The sequence below is a fragment of the Biomphalaria glabrata genome, chromosome 2 (assembly GCF_947242115.1).
Source record: "Biomphalaria glabrata chromosome 2, xgBioGlab47.1, whole genome shotgun sequence".
Classification (NCBI taxonomy): Eukaryota; Metazoa; Mollusca; class Gastropoda; family Planorbidae; genus Biomphalaria; species Biomphalaria glabrata.
This window is the reverse complement of record NC_074712.1, coordinates 63,472,133-63,493,654: the sequence shown is the minus strand read 5'-3', so window position 1 is coordinate 63,493,654 and position 21,522 is coordinate 63,472,133. Positions and strand designations below refer to the sequence as shown.

The 21,522-nt window shown below is 34.7% G+C and overlaps 2 protein-coding genes across 5 annotated transcripts; one reads left to right on the top strand and one right to left on the bottom strand.

The window, feature by feature from the left end:
* Positions 1-48: 48 nt before the first annotated feature.
* Positions 49-13,172, top strand: LOC106063825 (ankyrin-3-like). Of its 3 annotated transcripts, XM_056021900.1 has the most exons (5): positions 49-96; positions 338-512; positions 2,963-3,063; positions 4,816-4,896; positions 7,325-13,172. In XM_056021900.1, exons 3-5 carry the CDS (start codon positions 2,978-2,980, stop codon positions 9,378-9,380), a joined length of 2,223 nt encoding a protein of 740 aa, XP_055877875.1. In that variant the 5' UTR covers positions 49-96; positions 338-512; positions 2,963-2,977; the 3' UTR covers positions 9,381-13,172. The 3 variants fall into 3 exon arrangements, with proteins under 3 accessions (XP_055877875.1, XP_055877873.1, XP_055877874.1); XM_056021898.1 differs by having other exon boundaries at positions 54-512; XM_056021899.1 differs by having other exon boundaries at positions 54-516.
* A 72-nt stretch (positions 13,173-13,244) lies between these two features.
* On the bottom strand, positions 13,245-21,515 carry LOC106063835 (uncharacterized). Of its 2 annotated transcripts, none has more exons than XM_056021907.1 (9): positions 21,201-21,515; positions 19,727-19,973; positions 18,882-19,083; positions 18,346-18,372; positions 17,855-17,937; positions 16,904-16,974; positions 16,271-16,370; positions 15,928-15,955; positions 13,245-14,361 (listed from the first exon to the last, which is right to left on the bottom strand). In XM_056021907.1, the coding sequence occupies exons 1-9, from the start codon at positions 21,235-21,237 to the stop codon at positions 14,245-14,247; spliced, it is 912 nt and encodes a 303-aa protein (XP_055877882.1). In that variant the 5' UTR covers positions 21,238-21,515; the 3' UTR covers positions 13,245-14,244. The 2 variants fall into 2 exon arrangements, with proteins under 2 accessions (XP_055877882.1, XP_055877881.1); XM_056021906.1 differs by having other exon boundaries at positions 19,727-20,351; positions 21,201-21,514.
* Positions 21,516-21,522: the final 7 nt, after the last annotated feature.

Here is a 21,522-nt window from a genome sequence, read left to right as displayed (position 1 = left end):
TTTAAATAACGAATCGGACTCTGACTATAGATGAGTAGAGATCTAGTCTAGTCTAGCAGTGTGAGTTGAGGGCCTGGACTTTCAAAAGAAGATCTGGTACCGAAGATCTCTACTCTAGAATCTCTACTAATCTCTAAAATCTAGATCTATAGAGTAGATCTTTATGTATACATACATTAGAATGATTAGATTATCCATATATCTTATCGTATACCATACATATACTTAGAATATAAGAGTCTAATATATACTACTATCATAATCGTCTAGATCTAGAAATCTCTAGACCTATTTTATGATTATGAGTATTTTAATTTTTTTTAGTATTTACTTTTAGTTTTAGCCTTAGACTAAGACGCCTACTTTAGTCTTCTTAGTTACTTACCATGATTATGATAACCATCCATGATCTTCATCTTCACTGATCTTGGCAATCTTGGGACAAGTTGGATATAAATCATCTAAATCTAGATAGTAGATCTAGTCTCACCGTGACTTAGTAGTTAAATCTAGTATGTAAGTAACTTAGATCTAGATCTAGTAAGTTAAGTGTATTTGATTCTATACTACTTACGTCTTAGTCGACTTAGTCTTAGACTAATCATCACATTGTAGATCTAGATGCACATGTAAATTACATTAAAACCATTTTTAAAAAAAGATTTGAAAGGCAGTACTAATACACCTTGTTTATTAATTGAATTTGAATGCATTTGATTATTTGCATAGGACCAAGGTCTAGTAACTCCCAGTTTATTTAAAACTGAATGTTTATGATATGATATAGATTATTATAGTTACTTTACGAAAATGATTTGTGTTATTAATGTATATAATATATATATGCGAGTACAGTTTATTGAAAATGCAGGGGATGCCTTCGAGTTTGTACATAACTCCCTTTATCTTTTTTAAAAATATATATATATAATAATTAATAATAATAATTTTATTTATAAAGCGCTGTTAACAAACAAAATGTAGGCTCAAGGCGCTGTAATAACATTACAAACACAAACATGACAATAGAAATCAAAAACTAATCTAAAAAAGTTTTAAACAAGTAGGTCTTAATGTTCTTCTTAAAAGTGGTATAGCATGTTGTCTGTCTGAAATCAATGGGGAGTGAGTTCCAAACCTTTGGTCCGTGCACTGAAAAAGCCAGCAGACCGTAGCTTTTGAGGGAGAAACGTGGCACCACTAAAAGCGTTGAGTCCATTGAGCGCATTGCTTTCTGGGGGACATATGGAGTAATAAGTTCTCTAAGGTACAGGGGCCTCTCATTGTTATATATACACTGATGACAAAGTGTGGCGACCTTGTAATCAATTCTCGCTTTCACAGGAAGCCAATGGAGCATGCGCAAGAGCGTAGTAGCAGAATCTTGTCTTGTTTTTCTAAGTACTATTCGTGCAGCGTTATTCTGTATACGTTGCAGTTTGGTTATTTTGTCATCAGGTATACCAGCTAGCACGGCGTTACAGTAGTCAAGGCGGGAGAGTATGAATGCCACAGCTAGCGTTTTTGTTGACTCCGTTGTTAAATATGGTCGGATCTGGCCTAATCTACGCAGCTGCAGATAAAGACCCTTGCAGAGCTGACTTATGTGTGGGTCGAAAGATAGTGTTGAGTCGAAGAAAACTCCAAGATTCTGCACTACATGGACATAAGGAAGCTGGCAGTTCGTAATAAAAAGAGAATCTGTGCTTTCGACTTTCGAGACGTTGTTCCGAGTGCCAATCTTAATTATTTCTGTCTTATCTTCGTTCATCTTGAGCTTATTTTCAACCATCCAATTGCTCACCCTTGCAACAGTACTACTGATTTTCTCTGCCAGATGTGACACCTCTGATGGTACTGAGGAATCGTATGACTGTGAGTCATCAGCAAAGAAATGGTATAGGATGCCGGTAGGCCGTATGACACAGCTGAGTGGAAATGTATACATAGTGAACAGTACTGGGCCTAGAACTGATCCCTGGGGTACTCCGTACTTCAAGAGTAAGCTTGTTGATTCTGTTCCGTTAACAACGACACTTTGGGTGCGTTCAGTCAGGTAGGATCCAAGCCATCTTAGGACGATTCCTGTTAAACCAAAAGTGGCAGAGAACCTGGCCATCATAATTTCGTGGTCTTGCGTATCAAATGCTGCGGACAAGTCCAGCATTGAAAGAATTGAGATGTGGCCTATGTCGGAATTGTGAAGTAAGTCGTTTAGTACTCTGACCACTGCTGTCTCTGTGCTTCAGCACTTCCTATATGCAGATTGAAATTCTTCCAAGAGACAGTACTGTTCAAGTTGAGAAAGAATTTGCGCTAACACGATGCGCTCCAGAAGCTATATATTAGATATATAAGATATTATTTTTTTAAATATATTTTTTTATATTTGGAACATTATCATTATATATATATATGAGTTTGTTATATTAATAATTGCTTTGCAAATTGAAGACTAAAATAAATAAAAAAATATTTAAATGCTTACAAAACTATCTGGCTATATATTATTTTTAAATGGAGATTGTAAGAACCTTACTTAATAAAAATAATACTTTGGACCTCACCTCAACTCTGTTAGCACTAGATCTTTGTAAATATATATATTCAATTTTAAAAGCAGTTATTAGTCCTTTATTAGTGGACATAGCTGTGCTTCCTCTTTCTCTATGGTTTTATTTATGGGATTCGCATCTTTACAGCTTACAAATTCTATAGTTGAAATATCTTGAGATTGCTTGTGGATCTTGAGTTTGAATCTTGTTGACGACTGGGGTTTTGAATTTCTGGATTTCTGAGTCCATCCATCTCCAACCTGACATTAGATATGGAAAGTAAAGTCAGTTGGTCCTTGTGCCACATATTATAATCTATTTTTTTTTAAAGAGAGTTATTTAGTTTAAAAATTAAGTGAAAAAATTCTAGTTTATTAATTTTTTTATGTGTTGTGTAAATGGACCAGATTGTAATGTGAAGGATGCCTCAAAGCAGAAAGCGAAAAATAAATCTACCAACTGAAACGTTACCTAAGCAGCAGAGACTCTGTAGAGCTGAAAGAAAAAGGTATGTATAATAATAAGTAATACAGTAATGTAAATCAGTCTTAGTCAAGAAGTGCCTTGAGACTAGACCTTTCATTTTCAGTTAAATTCTCTCCCTTATTTTTCCCCCTCTGCAGGCTATATGTGTATACAAAGCACATTTTAAAGTCCTCTACGCTATTACTAACAATGTGTATCATTTGCAAAATCAGTTTGCTGGGTACAGCTTAGCTATTTTTTTTTTTAGGAATGTTTGCTATTAATGAAATTTTATATTTAGTAAAATAAAGAGCGCTATCGTCCTATCTCATTTGTGGGAGTAGGAGGTAGTTGTGAGAAGGTAAACACAACTATGCCCAAGTCCAGTTTCGAACCTCAAGCCCCCTTCATAGGTAGCCAAGTTCAAGCGTACTTGGCCTGTCGACCACGCTTCCCACGCAAATGCAAATCCAGTCCTCCCATGGAGTACTTAGATTGGACGCTGGAAAAGTAGCCTACTTCACATATCTAAATGTTTCTCTGAATTAAAGCCAGTGCTAGTGCCTCCACCACTTTTGGTCCATAACTTCTAATGGCTCACCCTCATGTTAGAACAGATGCTGGAAGGGATTGCCTGCCATGTCTTTGCACTTGGTGGATATAGTAAGTGGGCTACTTTTCCATGGGCCACCTTTAAATCGGGTTGAGTAACACTGCTGTAACTAGAAAAATTAATCACAGAGAAATGATGGTGGGTCTCAATCTGAATTGAAATTGAAAATTGTGGATTTGAACCAATAATTGAATAACAGAAATGTTAATAACCTGGTTATGAAGATAATAGTTCAAATTTTGTGTTAAATTCTTGGTATCTATTGTTATGACCCTGTTGGCGGCGCACAAGGGTTAACTATAGGCTCAGCTGACACACACGTGAATCAGGTCAGCGGGGCCATGGACAAGGGACAGTACTACGATTACACGCAAATATGACCAATGTTATGGTCATGTGATCGAAAGCCTGCGTGTACGAGAGACACAGTGTGTAGGAAAGCGGCAGTTCAAGACAGGACACGCAGGAGACCAGGACTGTTAGTCTGGCTATGAAGTCGGTTCTGGTTGAGCCCTCAGGTGTTGATGTACGAGTCCAGAAAGAGAGACAGTAGAATTTTGTATGGTGATGTACAGAGTAACATTTTAGTTGTTGATGATTTTGATGCCAATCGTCTAGTATTGGCTGTTATCTACTTATTCACTCATTATTAAAGTACCAGATTATTTGGAGCCTTGTTGTCAAGTTCTTGATGTGTTGTGTTGTGTTTAGCAGTGTTTACAGAAGGCCTGATTAGGAAGAGAGATCGTAACACTATGCTTGTTTAAATCTACTTCATTCTGACCTTTGAAGTACTCAAAGAAGACCTTTTTTTTTTTTGACCCCACATTCTATTTGTATCCAATAAAACATTCAGACACTGTTGTTTTTAATGAACTAAATAACTTTGTTGAATAAAATATCAATTTTTATTTGGTAACAGACTTAAAACATTTGCTTTTCCTCTGGTATGGAATCAAATCTAAAAATGCTTTAAAATTACTCTCTTCTTTTTTTCTCAAATTGAAATGTGTAGCTGAAAGGCAATTGGCTACCTATCACTATCGACTTGAGCTGTGTTTGCTGAGCTCCTAAAGGAAAATTTCTCCTAGATATCACCTCCACAATGAAGATTGGACCATGTTCAAGCGATAAGTTACCATATAAATGCAATGTGATCCAAACATACATCTTCTTTTTCAGTTTATCCAGGGCTGCCAAAGTTTCCGTTACAAGAGGCCAGAAAGCTTTAACTAAGAACTCCAAACAAAACACAATTAAAAAGTAAGTGTTTATGAAGGATATTGTGTATACTTCATCTGTTATGCTTTGCTTGACATGTTTTAAAGCATATGACACAACCAGGCAGCTAGCTACTATGTTCTGCTATGACTCGTCTTTGTTTGTGGTACATGTTCTCTTATTGCTATGAAACCCTGTTAGGACATTATATATTGACCGACCTTTGATGAAGATTTTAAAAAATTGTAGAGATGCTTTGCTTCACTTAGCTCACACAAATCCAAAGCTGGCTTAAAATAATTTTTGTATCATTTGCTAACAAGGGAATGGAAGGACAACTCTGCTTTCTGTGAGACATTTTCATTAAGATTTTTTTTTTTAGTGATTAGCTTAACTCATAGAAGGATATTATCTCTATAGGATACAAGTTGTTATACCTGGCTTTGTCTGCGAAATTGTTAGTAAAATGTTTTACATGACGACAGGGGATGGCAGCAGGCAGTGTATGAAAACGAGACCATCTAGAAGTCCAAACGACAGTCCAAGTGCGCACACCGCATGACCAGGCAGCCCCCCCATATTATTAGCAGTTACTTGTGTACCATGCAAAAGCAGATGATTCAATCAAATGTTCAAAACATACTAATTTTTATATTTATTTTTCTATAGTTCAAATCTATAAAATATTTATTCTTTATCTTGTGGTACAAATAATAGTGGAAAGACATAATATGTTATCTGCCTTTAGGTTTGAGTAAGAAGGCCTAACCTTGGTGCAATCAGTTGATGTTGATTTCATCCAGACCAGTTTTATTTCTGCTAACTACTTAGATTTTAAAAAGATCTTTTCAAAACAATGACCAAAACAAAAGTAGAAATAGTTCAGAAGTTCAGCTTTACTTATTTAGTCAAAAATACATTATGTCAATGGTCGCAGCTAAACAAAACGGATAATTTTAAAGAAAGGTTTTAAATAAAAAAAAACTTTAGCATAAAGTTGAGTAATTCAAAATCAATTTCCAATCTTTATATCTACTTTAAAGATTAGATGAAAACCAATTTAGTTACATAAATTTTAAACAGTAATTGGCAGTATTTCAATAAGGCAACTGAGAACCGCACATATCAGGTTGATACAATTCTGTGGATTTAACAATAAACTAAACAATGTCAAGGAGGCTAAATTGCACCTCTTTGTTGCCAACTACAAAAAAAAAAGAATTGAGCTGTAGCTTAAACAATATCTTAATATATAGCAGTGGATTTTCGAATAAACTCCTTTTTACTGCTAGCTAGTTGCCCATTTGTTTTTAAAATAAGTTTTAAGTTATAGAGTGAAAGAATGTTTCCCCCATGATTAAATTTTCTTTTGCTTTAAATGGAAGAAAGAAAAGTTAATTCTGCAGTGCTCAAATTATCATAGAACTTAAAAAAAAAACAAAAAAAACTTATCAACCGTGGATACTCCAGAGATCTCGCTATTATTATTTTATACTCCATTTATGGAAATCTCCAATAAAAGATGAATTACTTTGTCACTTAGAATTACTGTTAGTCTACTATTCTATTGACTAATTATAGGCCCTTATGACACTTATAAGTGCTGGGACAAGTCCCAAAAAGCCTGTGGAGTCTGGGAGCGCATGAGGCGCCCTGACCGCACATCCCCGTGGTGGAGGCTGTCCAGGCCTGAGCAAGCTATTATAGCACAGTGCAGGACAGGCCATTGTCCTGTTGGCTCATATTTCTCGCGGCTATGGCCAAATTTTGATTCACGGTGCCCCCGCTGCAAGGAAAGAAGAGGAAACTGTGCCTCATATTCTGTTTGACTGCCCAGACTTGCTGATCTCCGTCTCGACAGGTCTGGGAAACCCAAAATTCTTGACCTGTATGGCGACATTTATGCACTACGCAAGACAGCAGGGTTTCTGTCCAGGGCTTTTGCAAGAGAGGATTTGAGCCTCTCAAGCCCTCCCTCTAATGGAGTTTGATGATGATGATGATGACACTTATAATAGGAACAAAATATCATGATCTAGAGAGAAACAGTGGAGGCGCAGTGGCTGAGCGGTAAAGCGCTTGGCTTCCGGACCAGGGTTCAAGTCCTAGTAAAGACTAGGATTTTTTATTTCGGGATCTTCGTGCGCCTCTGAGTCCACCCAGGTCTAATGTGTACCTGACATTAGTTGGGAAAAAGTAAAGGCGGTTGGTCATTGTGCTGGCCGCATGAAACCTTCCTTAACCGTAGGCCACGGGACCAGATGACTTTTACCCCATCCGCCTTATAGACCACAAGGTCTGAAAGGGGAACTTTACTTTCTTTTACTAAAGAGAAACAGTAGTGTCAAAACTTATGCTACGAGTAGTCACACATTTACATAACGATGTAGCTATGGAAAGACTAAATGTATATATTAGATATAATATTAGATTTTATTGAATTTAATCATATTCTTACATTTTTTGTCAGATTATCACAGACAATTAAAGCAACTGAGCCTGTAAGTGTTAGATTAGAACAGGCCATCCACTTCTGTGACAACTACAGTGCCATAAAGATCCTGACTTCTTCCGATCCGGCTGACCGCTGTAGTAAAAAGCTGCTCAGCGACGTCCTCCTGAAAGCATGCGTCAGAGGCATGCTGCCAACTGTCCGAGTTCTTTTAAAACAGGGAGCAGCCCTGAATAAAAAGAATATTTTGTGCGGTACCCCCCTTACCGCTGCAGTAGAAAACGGCTTTTTGGACTTGGCCGAATTTTTGATTGAGAAAGGAGCCGATGTGAACCTAACTTCGGGATTCAGCAACACCGCTTTGATCATCGCTATAAAAAAACAGTATTCTTTCTCATTAATTACAAACTTGGTCAAAGCCGGGGCAGACCTTGATGTAAGAAATCACGAGGGCAAGACGGCTGCCATGATTGCAGTGGAAAGGTATGATTTGAAATCACTGCTGATTTTACTGAAACACGGGGCTTGTCTTGAAATAAGAGATCTTTCGGAGAAAACGGTCCTGGACTATGCCTCAGAGAGGAACATCTTGGAGGCGGTGCGGCTGATGTCAGAGAATTGTTCCGACCTGAATCTGCTGTTGAACAAAGCACTAGAGGACAAGGAGAACACTGTGCTGCATCAATTCATTGACACTGACTTAGTCTCTCTGTGTTCAAACAATAATCACAAGAAGGATTTACACTCTGTTGTTCAAAACAGGGAGATAAATTCCAACCCTGAAGTCCTAGAAGATACCAAATTTAATGGCATAGATTTTGATGAATCGGATGACCTAAATCATGAAGCACCAGGCAATAACACAGCAAAACAAGTTAGTACATTACCAATCTGTGTGGCTGCAGCCAAGGGCAAGATGGCGGCTCTCAAGATGTTATTATCTGATGGAATAGATGTCAATATCCAAGACAATTGCAACAAAATGACGCCGTTAATGTTTGCTGCTGCCAACGGCCATGTTGATGTTGTTAAATATCTTCACAGCCAGGGTGCAGATATCACCTTAGTTAGCCAAGAAGATTTCTCTGCACTAACCTATGCAATCAAATCTGGACACTTGCAGTGTGTTAAACTTTTATTAAAATTGGGAGCAGCTATCAACACAAAGCTTGATGTTTTCATCGCTGCTACTGAAAACCAAATCAACTGCTTAAAACTTCTCTCCCATCATATTGATGCAGCTGATCTGGATATTGAAATACTATCAGCTGCTGTCAGGGCATCCAACATAAAATTGGTGAAGTTTCTAATTGACAAGGGAATGGATGTGAATGCTGTAAATTATTCTGGGGAATCTATTCTTCTCCAATCAAGGAACGAACAAATGTCTCGTTTGCTTATTAAGAAAGGTGCTGTAGTCGACTGTTTGAGTACAATATTTACGGAAGATGAGAATGACGAAGATTCTGACAAAGAGAAAACTATTGCCTTCTTGATCAAAAATGGTGCCAATTTGAATGAAGCCAATGTGGACGGTATCTTACCACTAATAAAGGCAACAGTGAAGAATAAAGTTAACATAGCCAAAGTTCTTCTTGATGGAGGAGCCAGTCCTGATGTAAGATGCCCAAAGGGATTGACTGCGCTTATGTACGCTGCACAGAGGGACTTTACTGACATGATCAGCCTTCTGTTACAGCACGGAGCCTCAGTGAATGCAGAAACACCAGAAGGTCGGAGTGTCCTAATGTTTGCAGCCATGAATGGCTGTGAGGAGAGTGTCCGGCTTCTCTTGGCTCACGGTGCAGACGTCCATTTGAAAGATAAGCATGGAGAGACTGCCCTGCTGATGACCACCCACGATGAAGTAGTGAAACTGTTGGTCGACGCAGGAGCAGATGTAAACATTCGTAACAACGAAGGACTGACCCCCTTACAACTTTCCAAGATGACTCGAAGATTTTCCTTACAAAAAACATTGGAGTGTCTGGGGGCCAGGACGGAGGGTATTCAGGGTTTCAGCACTGATAATGGCTGCACTGCTAACTTGGGAAAGTCTGGGTGCCAAGGTTGAAGTTTGTTCAGTGACATCTGTACTACTAGTAGGCTAGATTTTTCAAAGACCAATTGTATATATACTAATATATATCTTATTTGAGTTATCTTATATTTTTTTGTTTTCCCTTGCTTTAACCCTTAAGGCGCGTGTGGTAGTTTAGCCTCCATTGCTTATGCACTCATTGTAAAACATCTCAGCATTTTAAGGGTTAAGTATTTTCATTACTGTGTCCTAATGTTGATATCATTCACACTAATAAACAAAGCATATAAACTACCATAGAGACCTCTTCTTTTTTTATAATCATTTCAAGGCACTGTAGCCTCTGGTTATCAGTTGAAATCTAATTAGGTTAACAATAGGTGGCTTGAATTTTTAATGTTGTCCTCGAGTCCACCCAACTTTAATGGATGCCTGACAGATGATGAAGTATTAGTGTTTGGTCATAGTGCTGGCTACATGACACCTGTGATAATTATTGGCCATAGTAAAAGCATTGCATCATCCACCCCAAGGTTTGAAAGAAGAACTTAACTCTTACCTACTTAGTTAAAAGTACATTAAGCATTTGAGAGTCGTTGTCTTAGTCATCAGCTCGTCCATTTTATTTCTAATGCCACAATTGAATGTCGTAATGTAAGTCATAATCTATTTTGGATTATAAGTGTCTGTTGCATAAGTAAATGTGATTGCTATTACCGATTAAATTTTTTTTTCTCATGGCACTTGCCTATGCTCTCTTAATTTGTTAGATTTACTGGCACCGTAAGGGTTCTAGCCTTACCTTTAATAACTTGCACTTATAGATATTGATTATTAGAAGGGTGAGCGCGCGCCCATCCCCACCCCCACCCCCGGAAGAAGAGAGCACAAGGCAGCAGGGGGCTTCTGAATGAGGCAGCTGGAAATCACTTACAAAGGCCGCAGGATACGTATGAGAGATGTGAAAAAATATGTACGTCCCAACTGGGACTGTTAAGCCACATGAAACACTTCACTCCTCATTAATCTCGAAGACAAGCTTTATTATTAATGATTAGAAGATTGTAGTAATAATTACATTTATATTAGAAAGCCCTGAAGTCTGAATCCAATATGACCCAAATCTTGGAGGGAATAATAGTCGGATAAAAGAAAGTAGTTAAGGGTTACCTAAGCTTTATAAAAGTACCTGGTATTGCATTGAATAAAAAAGAAACTTAATAGGACTTTGCAATGTGAGGAGATGTGAAAAAATTAATAATCTTTTTAGACTGCCAGACTAAAGGTTAAAACCAAGTCTACTGGAAAGCTGTGGTTGATAGAATGAAACAAAATGCAGGTTTTACTTGCTTCATAATGTTGAGCTCGGTGAATGCACTCTGCTTCAGCTTATAGGATATTTACTGGTCATCAAATATTGTTGTGTTAGACCCTTCTTATAGGATATTTACTAGCCATCAAATATTGTTGTGTTAGACCCCTCTTATAGGATATTTACTGGCCATCAAAAATTGTTGTATTAGACCCCTCTTATAGATTATTTACAGGACATCAAATATTGTTGTGTTAGACCCCTCTTATAGATTATTTACTGGCCGTCAAATATTGTTGTGTAAAACCTGTCTATGATTGTGATACTGCAACTGAGTAAAGAGTGACTACTGAAGTAATGTCTTTAATTGCTTGTATTATCTTAAATGTTTCTAAAATTACCTACTGTGCTTTTTTCTTGGCAATTTGTTTAAAGGGATTGAATATTACAGACTAGGTCATTTCAAAGTATTGCTTCTTTTTTTTTTTCTTTTTTAAATGGAGAGAATGTTTAATGAAATTATTTTTTATGTTGACTAGTTTTTTTTAAAATCAAAACTATTAATTTTTCTATTATTAATAACAATATTAAAACATTCAAATTCTTGTAACAACATTGTATAATCATATTTTCCTTTTATTTTTATATTCGTTTATTTCAATCATATATTTTATGTTGACCATCTCCAAAAAGATTTTATTGGCAGCCAAATGTATAGAATCAAGTAAATTTCACATTATAGATTTAGTTGTATGCTTTGTGATAATCTTGTTTAACCATCTGTCATTGTCAGAGAGAGCTATTAAAATGCCTTTTTTTTCCCACTAGGGATTTTAAATAGCTCATCAGCTATCATCGTTTGGTTGTTTTGCTTGTGGATTATTTTCTTTGATTATGTGATCATAAGCACAAGGTGCTGCATGCTTGTGTATTATATATATACGCTGTTGCCACATTGGTTCTGGGTTTAAACCCATCCCTCAGCCATCCCCTGCCAGTTTTGCAGGGCCTGACGTTATAATTTTCATCTCTGAAGAAACGTTATAGACGCAGAAAAAAAAATCCAATTCTGCTATGTAACTTATGACTGCTCTTATGGGTAATTACATATATATATATATAGTTCATCCATCGTGGTTTGATGATGACCACTTTTGTCATCAGGGGGACTGAGTGCTTTGCACTGGGGTTTTGTGAGTCCTATGTGAGCCCAGAATGTTCGGCTGCACACTTTGCAGGTTAATCCAGCTGGAGCTAGTAACATCGGCTTTGCTTTTTTTAAAATAGGTTTCGTTTTTTTTTCTAGTTGTATTGATAAATAAATAGTTGTGAACAAGGTTTTTCGGTAGTCTCAAAATAAGCCAATGTAGAATTCATTTTTTTTCTCAACGAATGGTCATGTTTGGAGAAATGTTAGTACAGAAAATATTAAATATACTTGAAAAATGACAAATATTCTGCTAACGACCAACTTAATAAACTAAGGTTAGATGATTTGATCTAAAAATATATATTTACTTGTTATGACTTAATATTTCTTTATAATCTTTATTATTACGTTTTGTGTATGACATTTAAAAGAGCATTTCAGGTAAATGTTGAGACTGCCAGATAGAATCACAAGTTTATCATTGTAGCTCTATTTATGTTATATGTGTTATTGAATAATTATGCATTTAAGTTTGTTATATGCCTAAATAGTATTGAGTATTTTGGCTACTTCCAAAGGACCATAAAAATATGCCATAATCAAACAGGTTTTTTTTTGTGTGTGGCATATTTTGATTCTTATGTATACTAAGCCAAAAAATAGAGATGTGTTTTATATTATAAATTGATAGCCATTATTTTCATAAACAAATTGACAAGTCTTTTTTTTCCATTTTCTCTTTTTTTTTCCATTTTCTCTCTTTTTTTTTTTTTTTTTCCTCATTTCTTCTAAAAAAAATTTGTTAATTTTATTAAGAAAAAACTAAAAAGTAGCAGACGTGAATCCTTTTAGTTTTGTGACTTGAAATGACCAGAGTACTCTATCTTGTTGACTCCTGTTAACCTTATTTTGTTTCTATTTATTCTTTGGGTTTTGTCTTTCTCAGCAACACATATTTTGTGTATTATGTCTTAAAAGAAAACAATGTTGATAAAACTTCATCTAGTTATTGATAAAACTATGTATAATTATTGTTGATAAATAAACTTTGTGAAGTTGTAAAAAAAAATAATTGTTTTTTTAGTTTTAGTTTTGACTTCTTAGTCTTTGCAGTCATTGAAAATGAGACATAATGTCTATTAAGATAGAGAAACTCTGTTGAAAGGACCCAGAAGGGAATAAGTTAGGTCAAAGGAGACCCACGTTTTTTTAAGACATAATAATAATAATAATAAGGCTTGTCTTCAAGTCCAAAGAGTAATGAGGAACACAGTATTTCCCGTGGCTAGGCAGCCCCACCTATATATTTAAGACATATTAAGCTATTAATCTTATTACATTTAGCTGAAGCTATTACAATTATAATTTTATTTGTTTATAACAAAATTATAACCATTAGATTGCCCTGATAATATCAACAAGATAAACAGCATAATTTGAAATTCATATTTAACATTTAATTAATTGATTATATCCTTATTAAAAAGGATATTTCAACAGTATAAAATCTACATTTAACAATATGAATATAAAAAATGAAAATAAAATACACAGTACAATATTTGTCTTCAATTCTTTTATATGACAGTCGTTCTTTTATATGACAGTCGTTACAAGAACTGATCACATAGACTAAACTAAATACAAGAACTAACCAGTCCCCACTAAATACAAGAACTAAGCACTAAATACAAGAAATAACCAGACACACTAAATACCAGGACTAAACAGGCATACTAAATACAAGAACTAACCAGACACACTAAATACCATGACTAAACAGGCATACTAAATACAAGAACTAACCAGACACACTGAATACCAGGACTAAACAGGCATACTAAATACAAGAACTAACCAGACACACTGAATACCAGGACTAAGCAGGCATACTAAATAGAAGAACTAACCAGACACACCGAATACCAGGACTAAACAGGCATACTAAATACAAGGACTAAACAGGCATACTAAATACAAGAACTAACCAGACACACTAAATACCAGGACTAAACAGGCATACTAAATACAAGAACTAAACAGACACACTAAATACCAGGACTAAACAGGCATACTAAATACAAGAACTAACCAGACACACTGAATACCAGGACTAAGCAGGCATACTAAATAGAAGAACTAACCAGACACACTGAATACCAGGACTAAACAGGCATACTAAATAGAAGAACTAACCAGACATACTACAGCTACTACTCCATAAGACTCGGATGATTGGTTAGATAAAAATATGAAATCAGTCATATTGAAACCCATGCCTACTTAACTCTATAATGTCACACATTCATAACCATGATAGTTGGACTGTAAGGAAGAAAGAACAGAAAGATCAACAATTAGAGACTAACACACTGACAAACATTTCATGTTAAGTTTGTACAAATAATCTCATCTTAAAAAAACTTAATGTCTCGTTACACACATTCAACATCAGCACACAGTTTTGCTAAATCTTGTAAGCAATGATCTCGTCTCCTTAGTAACAATTTCATGATTTCATCATGGTCTTTATAAAGTTTTAAAAGGCCAAACTGGAAAAAAAAAAAAAAAGGAAAGTTAATCCAATATAACCATAGGCAACTTGTTTGATTTATTCCAAGTGTTATATAGCTGTGATAAAATAATGAGGCGACTCCTGCTTTTATTTCAAGTTCCATGCCAACAGAATCATATTTAACTTACAGCGCTTACTCTCTCAAACTGAAATAAAAGAGATGATTGCTACCAAGCAGCTTCATGTGGATGATTGCTACCAAGCAGCTTCATGTGGATGATTGCTACCAAGCAGCTTCATGTGGATGATTGTGCCCTTATCACAAACAATGAGCAGAAGCTTCAACTTTCTGTCAATGAATTTGCTGAGGCTGCTGCCTCATTTGGCCTGACTATCAACCTATAAAAATGGAGCTCATGCTCCTAGAAGTCCCCGTACATAACCAATTTTAGCTCCACAAATTAATGTGACTAGCTGCCTCCTTGATGTCATTGACCACTTCACATGTATCTGTGATGGAACACTGTCTAGAGAAATGGACAACCGTCTTCCTAAGACCAACAGAGCTTTTGGTTGCCTCCGATTGAGAGTATAGCTGAATAGGTCTCTGCCTACCAACAAAAATCAATGTATTATAATAATAACGCAGTGGTTCTCACCATACTTTTGTATGACTCTGAGACCTGGGTGCACTATAGAAGGGTAATGACCCCCCTCCAGTTAAAAGCTTACTGGTTTAGGTGCTATTGGCTCACTGTTTACCCTTCTCCTACAGAACCCAATATCAGAGTCGCACATGAAGGCCAGGATTCAGACTTGTTGTAAGAGGCTATCTAAGAAGCATGTTATTGGAAGAATTTTATAGGTAGTGAAGAGCTTATAACTATTATTGTTTATTGTCTCAGTGTTTCCCAAACTGTGTTCCACAGAACACTAGGGTTCAACAAGGCCTTAATAGGTGTTCAATGAACAACTGGAACAATTAACTAGTAGACCACCACACGAAATAATCTCTCTAAAAAATAAGCAAAGAGTTCTTCTAAATACTCAGAATGTGCAAAGTGTACTTTAAGGAAAAGGTTTGGGAAATACTGGCTTATGTAATAAACCAAATATTAAATCCCTGTTTAAATCTAGAAAAAAATATACATTCAGAAATGTATCAAGATTCAAGCTTGAAGTGTTTCATATAGAGTCTATTGATGAATGAAATTAATGTAAATTGTGGCTATTCTAGATAATTCTTCTTATCTTATATGATACAGACGTTACTTCAAAAAAAGAAGATGATTACATCCTAGGCGTCATGCATTCAGTCATGCATATTAACCAATAACCTAAATTCTGCCAAGTCACTGATTTTCCTGGCTAGCTCAGGCAACCCATTCCATGCTCTAATAGCACTAGGGAAGAAAGAGCATTTCCAAATAGAAGCTAAAAGAAGTTAAATTTATGAAAGAGAATTTCATGTCATAATGTAGGGAATTTTGGGAAAGGGACAAAAATTAAATGGTCTAGAACAAAAAATGCTTTGAATCACTAGCATATACAAATGTGTGACCTAATTTACTTCTTGATAATTATCTCTATTATTAGTACTTACAGTATCAGTTTTCTCAGATGCTTTAGATCTGAAAAACAAATTGTTTAAGATTATCATGATTATACATATTATAGACAGTAATAAACTAATGATTAATCATGCAAGCAAAGTGCTTTTTATTCTTTACTCTACAATAACAAGTTTAATCGTTTTCTAGCAAATACAATAATAAAGAAGACCAAAATGACACATTGAAAAAAAAAAACACCAGGAAATTTCACAATATCAATTATTGTGAGATTTACAGCACTCAATAGAGACACAGCACTTTTTTTCTTTGAAAGCATTGTTATTATATGTAAATAATAACATCCCTAACATTCTCCAAAAAAACAACACTCACACATGTTTCTTTGTAGTTAGTCTGGCAGCTAAACTTTTGGCTTTCAGAATCTCATCTTGAAATTGTACAAACGAACAGGTGCTATTTTTAGATACAATACCTGGACAAATAATTATCACATAGTTATTTCAAATGTACTGAAATAAAATGTTAATGTTTGATGTTAAATGTTTAAAGCCTGAACATTTCTAATAACATGGGGCATTAAATAAACAAAAAAAAAAAAGATTTCGGAATTAGAAATGATGGCAGACTTCAGCTTACTTGGTGTTCACAGATAAAAAAATCACAATGCGCCTTGAAGAAAGAGGCCTATTATACATTTTACATAATGCACGGGACACAAATTTGAGATTCAAAGAAGGGGACCTAGTGGAAGGGCGCAAAAGATAAAATGTAAGCTTAAATAGACCCCAGCTGACAATGCATTTGTCTGCATTAGATGTGCCAAGATATGCAGGCTGCAACTGGCTTAGCATGATCATGTCATATACTGCACTCATCCTTCAGAATTGAAGACAATGTAATTATTATATGGTACAGCACTGAATCACCATTGAGGGTTAAGAGATACTTGATATTGATTCACAAAATGAAACAAAATGCTTACAGAAAAAGAATGTAACCCATTACCTTTCATGAGATCTTCTAGTTCCTGTATCTCTCGAACTATTTCTCGTGCACCATTTTGAGCTAGCACATTTCTGAAAATATACATTAATTAACGAAAATTTAGTTTTGAATGTTAATTCAGATTCTAACTGTGGTAATCTGAGTCTAGAATGTCAATTTTTTTTTTAGACAAATGAGTTCTTCTTCTAAGCAGACCATTTAAAAAAAAAATGAATTAAAAAATAAGATGTGCTATGTAGCAACCTTATTTTTAAAAGAAAAAATGCAAGTCTGTTGGAGATTTTCAGGGTCTCTGGTGTCTCCTGTGTACAGACTATGGAAGTATTGGTAATCTATGTTAAAAAAGTTCCCTTGTAATCTAAAGGGCAGATGATGTTAAGTTCATCTGTTTCAATGACCGACAGTTAACAAGAGTGTCATTTAGCCAGCAAAACAACCAAACCACTTTACTTTCCCCATCAAATGTCACATACACATTTAGAGTTGAGTGGACTCAGGGGGCGCCCTAAAAATCCTGAAATTAAAAATCCCAGTCTTCAGTGAGATTCAAACCTGGGATCCCTCAGTTCATAATCTAAGCACTTTATCACTCAGCCATTATGCCCATTAAGTTAAAAATCAAGTAAAATGTTTGTGTATGTTTTGGCATTGCTGTTTATTTTGCCTTTTTATTTTAAACTCAGGTCTGAAAGGGAAACTTTACTATTTTACATTTCTTCATATTTCTTTCCCTTCTTTTTTCTTTCTTTCTGTATTATTTTATTGCTTAATCTCTGTGAAACAGACCTTGAAAAGTCAAAATGTAAGCAAAGAGTCAGTGAGTAACTGAAGTATGAAAATCCCTATTGATTAAAAGATGTGCATTGTATGTTTGAAAAGAAGTAATATGTTTCAGAAGAAGTGAAGTCTAAGCAGAAGTGTATAGTTCTATGTATAAACAGATCAATGTACCTAATAAAAGAGATGCTACTGCTTTCATTTTCCTTTCTTTTGTGATAGTGATTTTTGTCTTCTGTCTCAAAATGTCCATTAACCTGAGTAAGAAGGAACAGTGAACATCTTTTATGTTAATCCTAAGAAGTTATAATGATTATACAAATCATGAAAGCATTGTTTTAATAGTCTATTTTTACAATTAACTCTATCTGTCTGGTAAAAAGTTTGTACATGTTATTTCTATGACACCCAATCTGAAATTTTGCACAATTATTTCTTTTATCTGACAACACAAGAATCAATAAAAATAAACAATTAGTTAATTAATTATTTTGTTTGGTATCTGGAACAAGATTTATTGTTGTTGATTTATTGTTGTTGGTGTAGATCTATTACAAATTTAGGTACATGGCAAAACTAATTGATACAATTAAACTTCGTTTAATGCTTTTTTTTTTTTAAAGTATTTTTCTTGTTGTTTTTTTTTATTGTACTTAAAGACTTACCACAGCATGCTTGTATTTCTTTCTAACCTAAAATAACAAAAACAAATTATGATACTCCTACACATCTTTAGTAGAAATGCACACAAACAATAAGATGAAAAGATACCATTCAAGAATAGATAGACCTCAACTGTGAGCCTTACAAAAAAATGAGAAAGATTTTCAACAGAACAATTTTACTTCTCTACTGGTTCAACAGAACACTTATATTGTATATTGTATTCAACAGAACACTTAAAGTAGTCTACTGGTGTTCAACAGAGCACTTGTAGTGTTTTTATAAGTTAAACAGAGCACTTGTAGTGTTTTTATAAGTTAAACAGAGCACTTGTAGTGTTTTTATAAGTTAAACAGAGCACTTGTAGTGTTTTATTTCTTCAACAGAGTTCTTGTAGTATTTAATTAATTCAACAAAGCACTTCTAGTGCTGTATTGGTTTAATCACTTTTAGTGGTATTTAATATTAATCTTGTAATCACTGAACCATAAATCTATGCTAATATTAAAATAATCTTAATAAATACAAAGGTATTTACTGGTTTTCTTGGAGTCTCAACAATGCATGTGTAAGGCAAGTCTTGGTTGGCTGATTGAGGAGCAGGTAACTCTGGAAGATCTTCACTTTCATAATCATGTGACAGAAATACCCAACACTTGCTAGCTTCCAGACCAACTACCTCAATGGCTGTTGAATGCTTCAGCCATGGCTCTAAAGGTCTTAGAGTTGATGGTAGCTTCCTGTTAGGGAATTGTAATCAATGAAAATGTGTGACAATCATTTGCTTTCTATACTGCTTTGAATGTTATTATATGAAATACTTTTAGGATTGTTAAAGTTTCAAGAGCACACTGAAGTAAGTCAACACAATACAAGAGAATTAATCAAGTGCCAATCTGTCACAGATTGTTTAATATGAGAAAATTAATGAATAATTTCCTGTTTAGCTGTGGCTTAGTGGTTAAGTGCTTGGCTTCTGAACCTGGAGTCCTGGGTTCGAATCTCTGTGGAGACTGGAATTTTGAATTTTGGAATTTTCAGGGCATCCCTGAGTCTACCCAACTCTAATTGGTACCTGACTAAAGTTGGGTAAAGTAAAGTCAGTTGGTCACTGAGCTGGCCACATAACACCCGTTGACCAAAGAAACAGATGGATTAAAATCATCTGCCTTATAAATCGCAAGGTCTAAAAGGGGAACTTTACTTTTTTTTTACCCTCTAGTATACTAGATGAGTCAATACAAATTGATGAGAATGATTCTGTTACATGTTTAAAGAACATTATAGATCTATAAAATTAACAACTGCAATCTACAAAACTTGTATTTTTATTCCAATTCTTCAGCAGAGCAATAAAACAAGCCTATTAATTGATTAGCTTACCTTTCATTTGATTTTAAATTCTTTTTATTTTCACTATCCTCAAGTTTTGTACCTAGAGCTAAATTTGTTAGGTCATCATTAAGTTTATTATCACTGAGTTCTTGTTTGACATTATAAATGGTTTCAGGCTGTGGATTCACAAAGTTGATCCAAACATCTTGTACAGCTGGTTTATCCTCCAAAACCTTTTGCTTCACTTTCACTCCTTGCACACATGGTTGGACAAGGTTTGGATTCTTTGAAGTATCTGAAATATCAGGATCACAGCACTTAATGGATTTCTTGAAAGCATTCTTTAGTTTGCGCGAGTCATTCTTACTCTTATGTGGCGTCAAGTTCAAAGAAGAAATATCTGACACTAAATTTAGATTAACCACTGATTGAAGTCTTTTATCTCGATAATCTGAGTTTTCCGATGTAGTTAAATTAGTTTGTTTTTCTAATCGCCCTTTGGCACTTTGAGCTCGTGGTGGTTTTTTCAAATGGTTGTTGCTGAAAATTTGGACTGCCTGCTCATTGGAATCACTAGGCCTGTATGTTGCAGAAAACGGTCTAAATAATCTACCTCTGTATTGAAACCCTGAAGTAGAATTTGCTGCTTCAGGAGGTAGAGGTAATGTGTATTCTGTTGATAAAGCAAACAAAGATCTAAAGTTTTTCTTTGAAAAATATACTTAAATTTAATGATATTATACAATATTATTCATATTTCTTCAAGCTCACAGGTTCATAGTAAACAATGACGATTTGTGACCACCTTTCAAACCTTTTTATTCATACTTATAAAGCACAGTCAAAACAATTACTTTGATCCAGTCTAGAATACTAAGCAATTTGCATTTAGAATATATATATATTTGAAAAGGCAGGATACATTTTATTAGTCAATAGTACTTCAGTACCAGTATTTGTAAGCTACAATGTCTAAAAGAGTTTTAAGTCTCTTCTTAACATGCACAACTATATTAAAGACATGGATGTATCTAAGATGATCTTCTCTTTTGAAGAAAATGCTATAATTTATAAGATATTTAATAATATATCTTCATGATCATCTTAGACATCTGTTTAACTTTACTTTAGGTTTGTTTCAGTCACTTAAAAAAAGTTTTATGATTTAGCTGATATACTAGATTCTATGCATGTGATGTTGGTGTATCATGATAGTGACAGTCACATACAATGATACATAAGATAGAATATAGATATTTATCATAAAATAAATAGATCTCATTCATCTATTGTATATGAATCATTCATTATAATTTATCATTTCATGGTGATATTCACTGATATGGACCATGGATATTTTCAGGTTCATAGACAAATAGAATCTAAGAATCTACTGATCTAGCATTCATTTAGACTAAAATTAAGATAATTTACAACTTTTACAAAATATAAACTAGAAATAAGGCATTAGTCCTTTATATAGATCTTGACTAATGTTTTACGAGACTACAGTCTTAGATACCTTCCAAAACAATGTTTAGAGCTTGGTTAGCTGCCATCTTGTTTACATCTGACAACCAACAATAACTTCAATGCACTAGCCTATAAATGTAATTTAGATCTTAACAATAACAATCTAGATCTAAGTCTCTTTAGTCTAATCATTTTAATGCCGTATTCAAATGTAGAACCAACATAAATTTGAGATTTTAAATCGTCTATGTAGAGATTCTAAAACTAGATAGATCTAGATTTAGTCTAGAGGCCAGCGTTGTTAACCATTAGTAACATTGATACATTGTTATTGTTTTCTAGACATAGTCTACATTTTGGGGATCTCGTAA

Excerpts from the sequence above, each read along its gene's own strand:
- LOC106063825 (XM_056021900.1), top strand. The coding sequence starts at position 2,978 with ATGCCTCAAAGCAGAAAGCGAAAAATAAATCTACCAACTGAAACGTTA. Across the intron at positions 3,064-4,815 it reads TGTAGAGCTGAAAGAAAAAG|TTTATCCAGGGCTGCCAAAG; the intron begins GTATGTATAATA and ends CTTCTTTTTCAG. Across the intron at positions 4,897-7,324 it reads AAACAAAACACAATTAAAAA|ATTATCACAGACAATTAAAG; the intron begins GTAAGTGTTTAT and ends ATTTTTTGTCAG.
- LOC106063835 (XM_056021906.1), bottom strand. The coding sequence starts at position 21,237 with ATGGCAGCTAACCAAGCTCTAAACATTGTTTTGGAAG. Across the intron at positions 16,371-16,903 it reads ACTAGAAGATCTCATGAAAG|GTATTGTATCTAAAAATAGC; the intron begins GTAATGGGTTAC and ends TTATTTGTCCAG. Across the intron at positions 15,956-16,270 it reads CTAACTACAAAGAAACATGT|ATCTAAAGCATCTGAGAAAA; the intron begins GTGAGTGTTGTT and ends TTTGTTTTTCAG.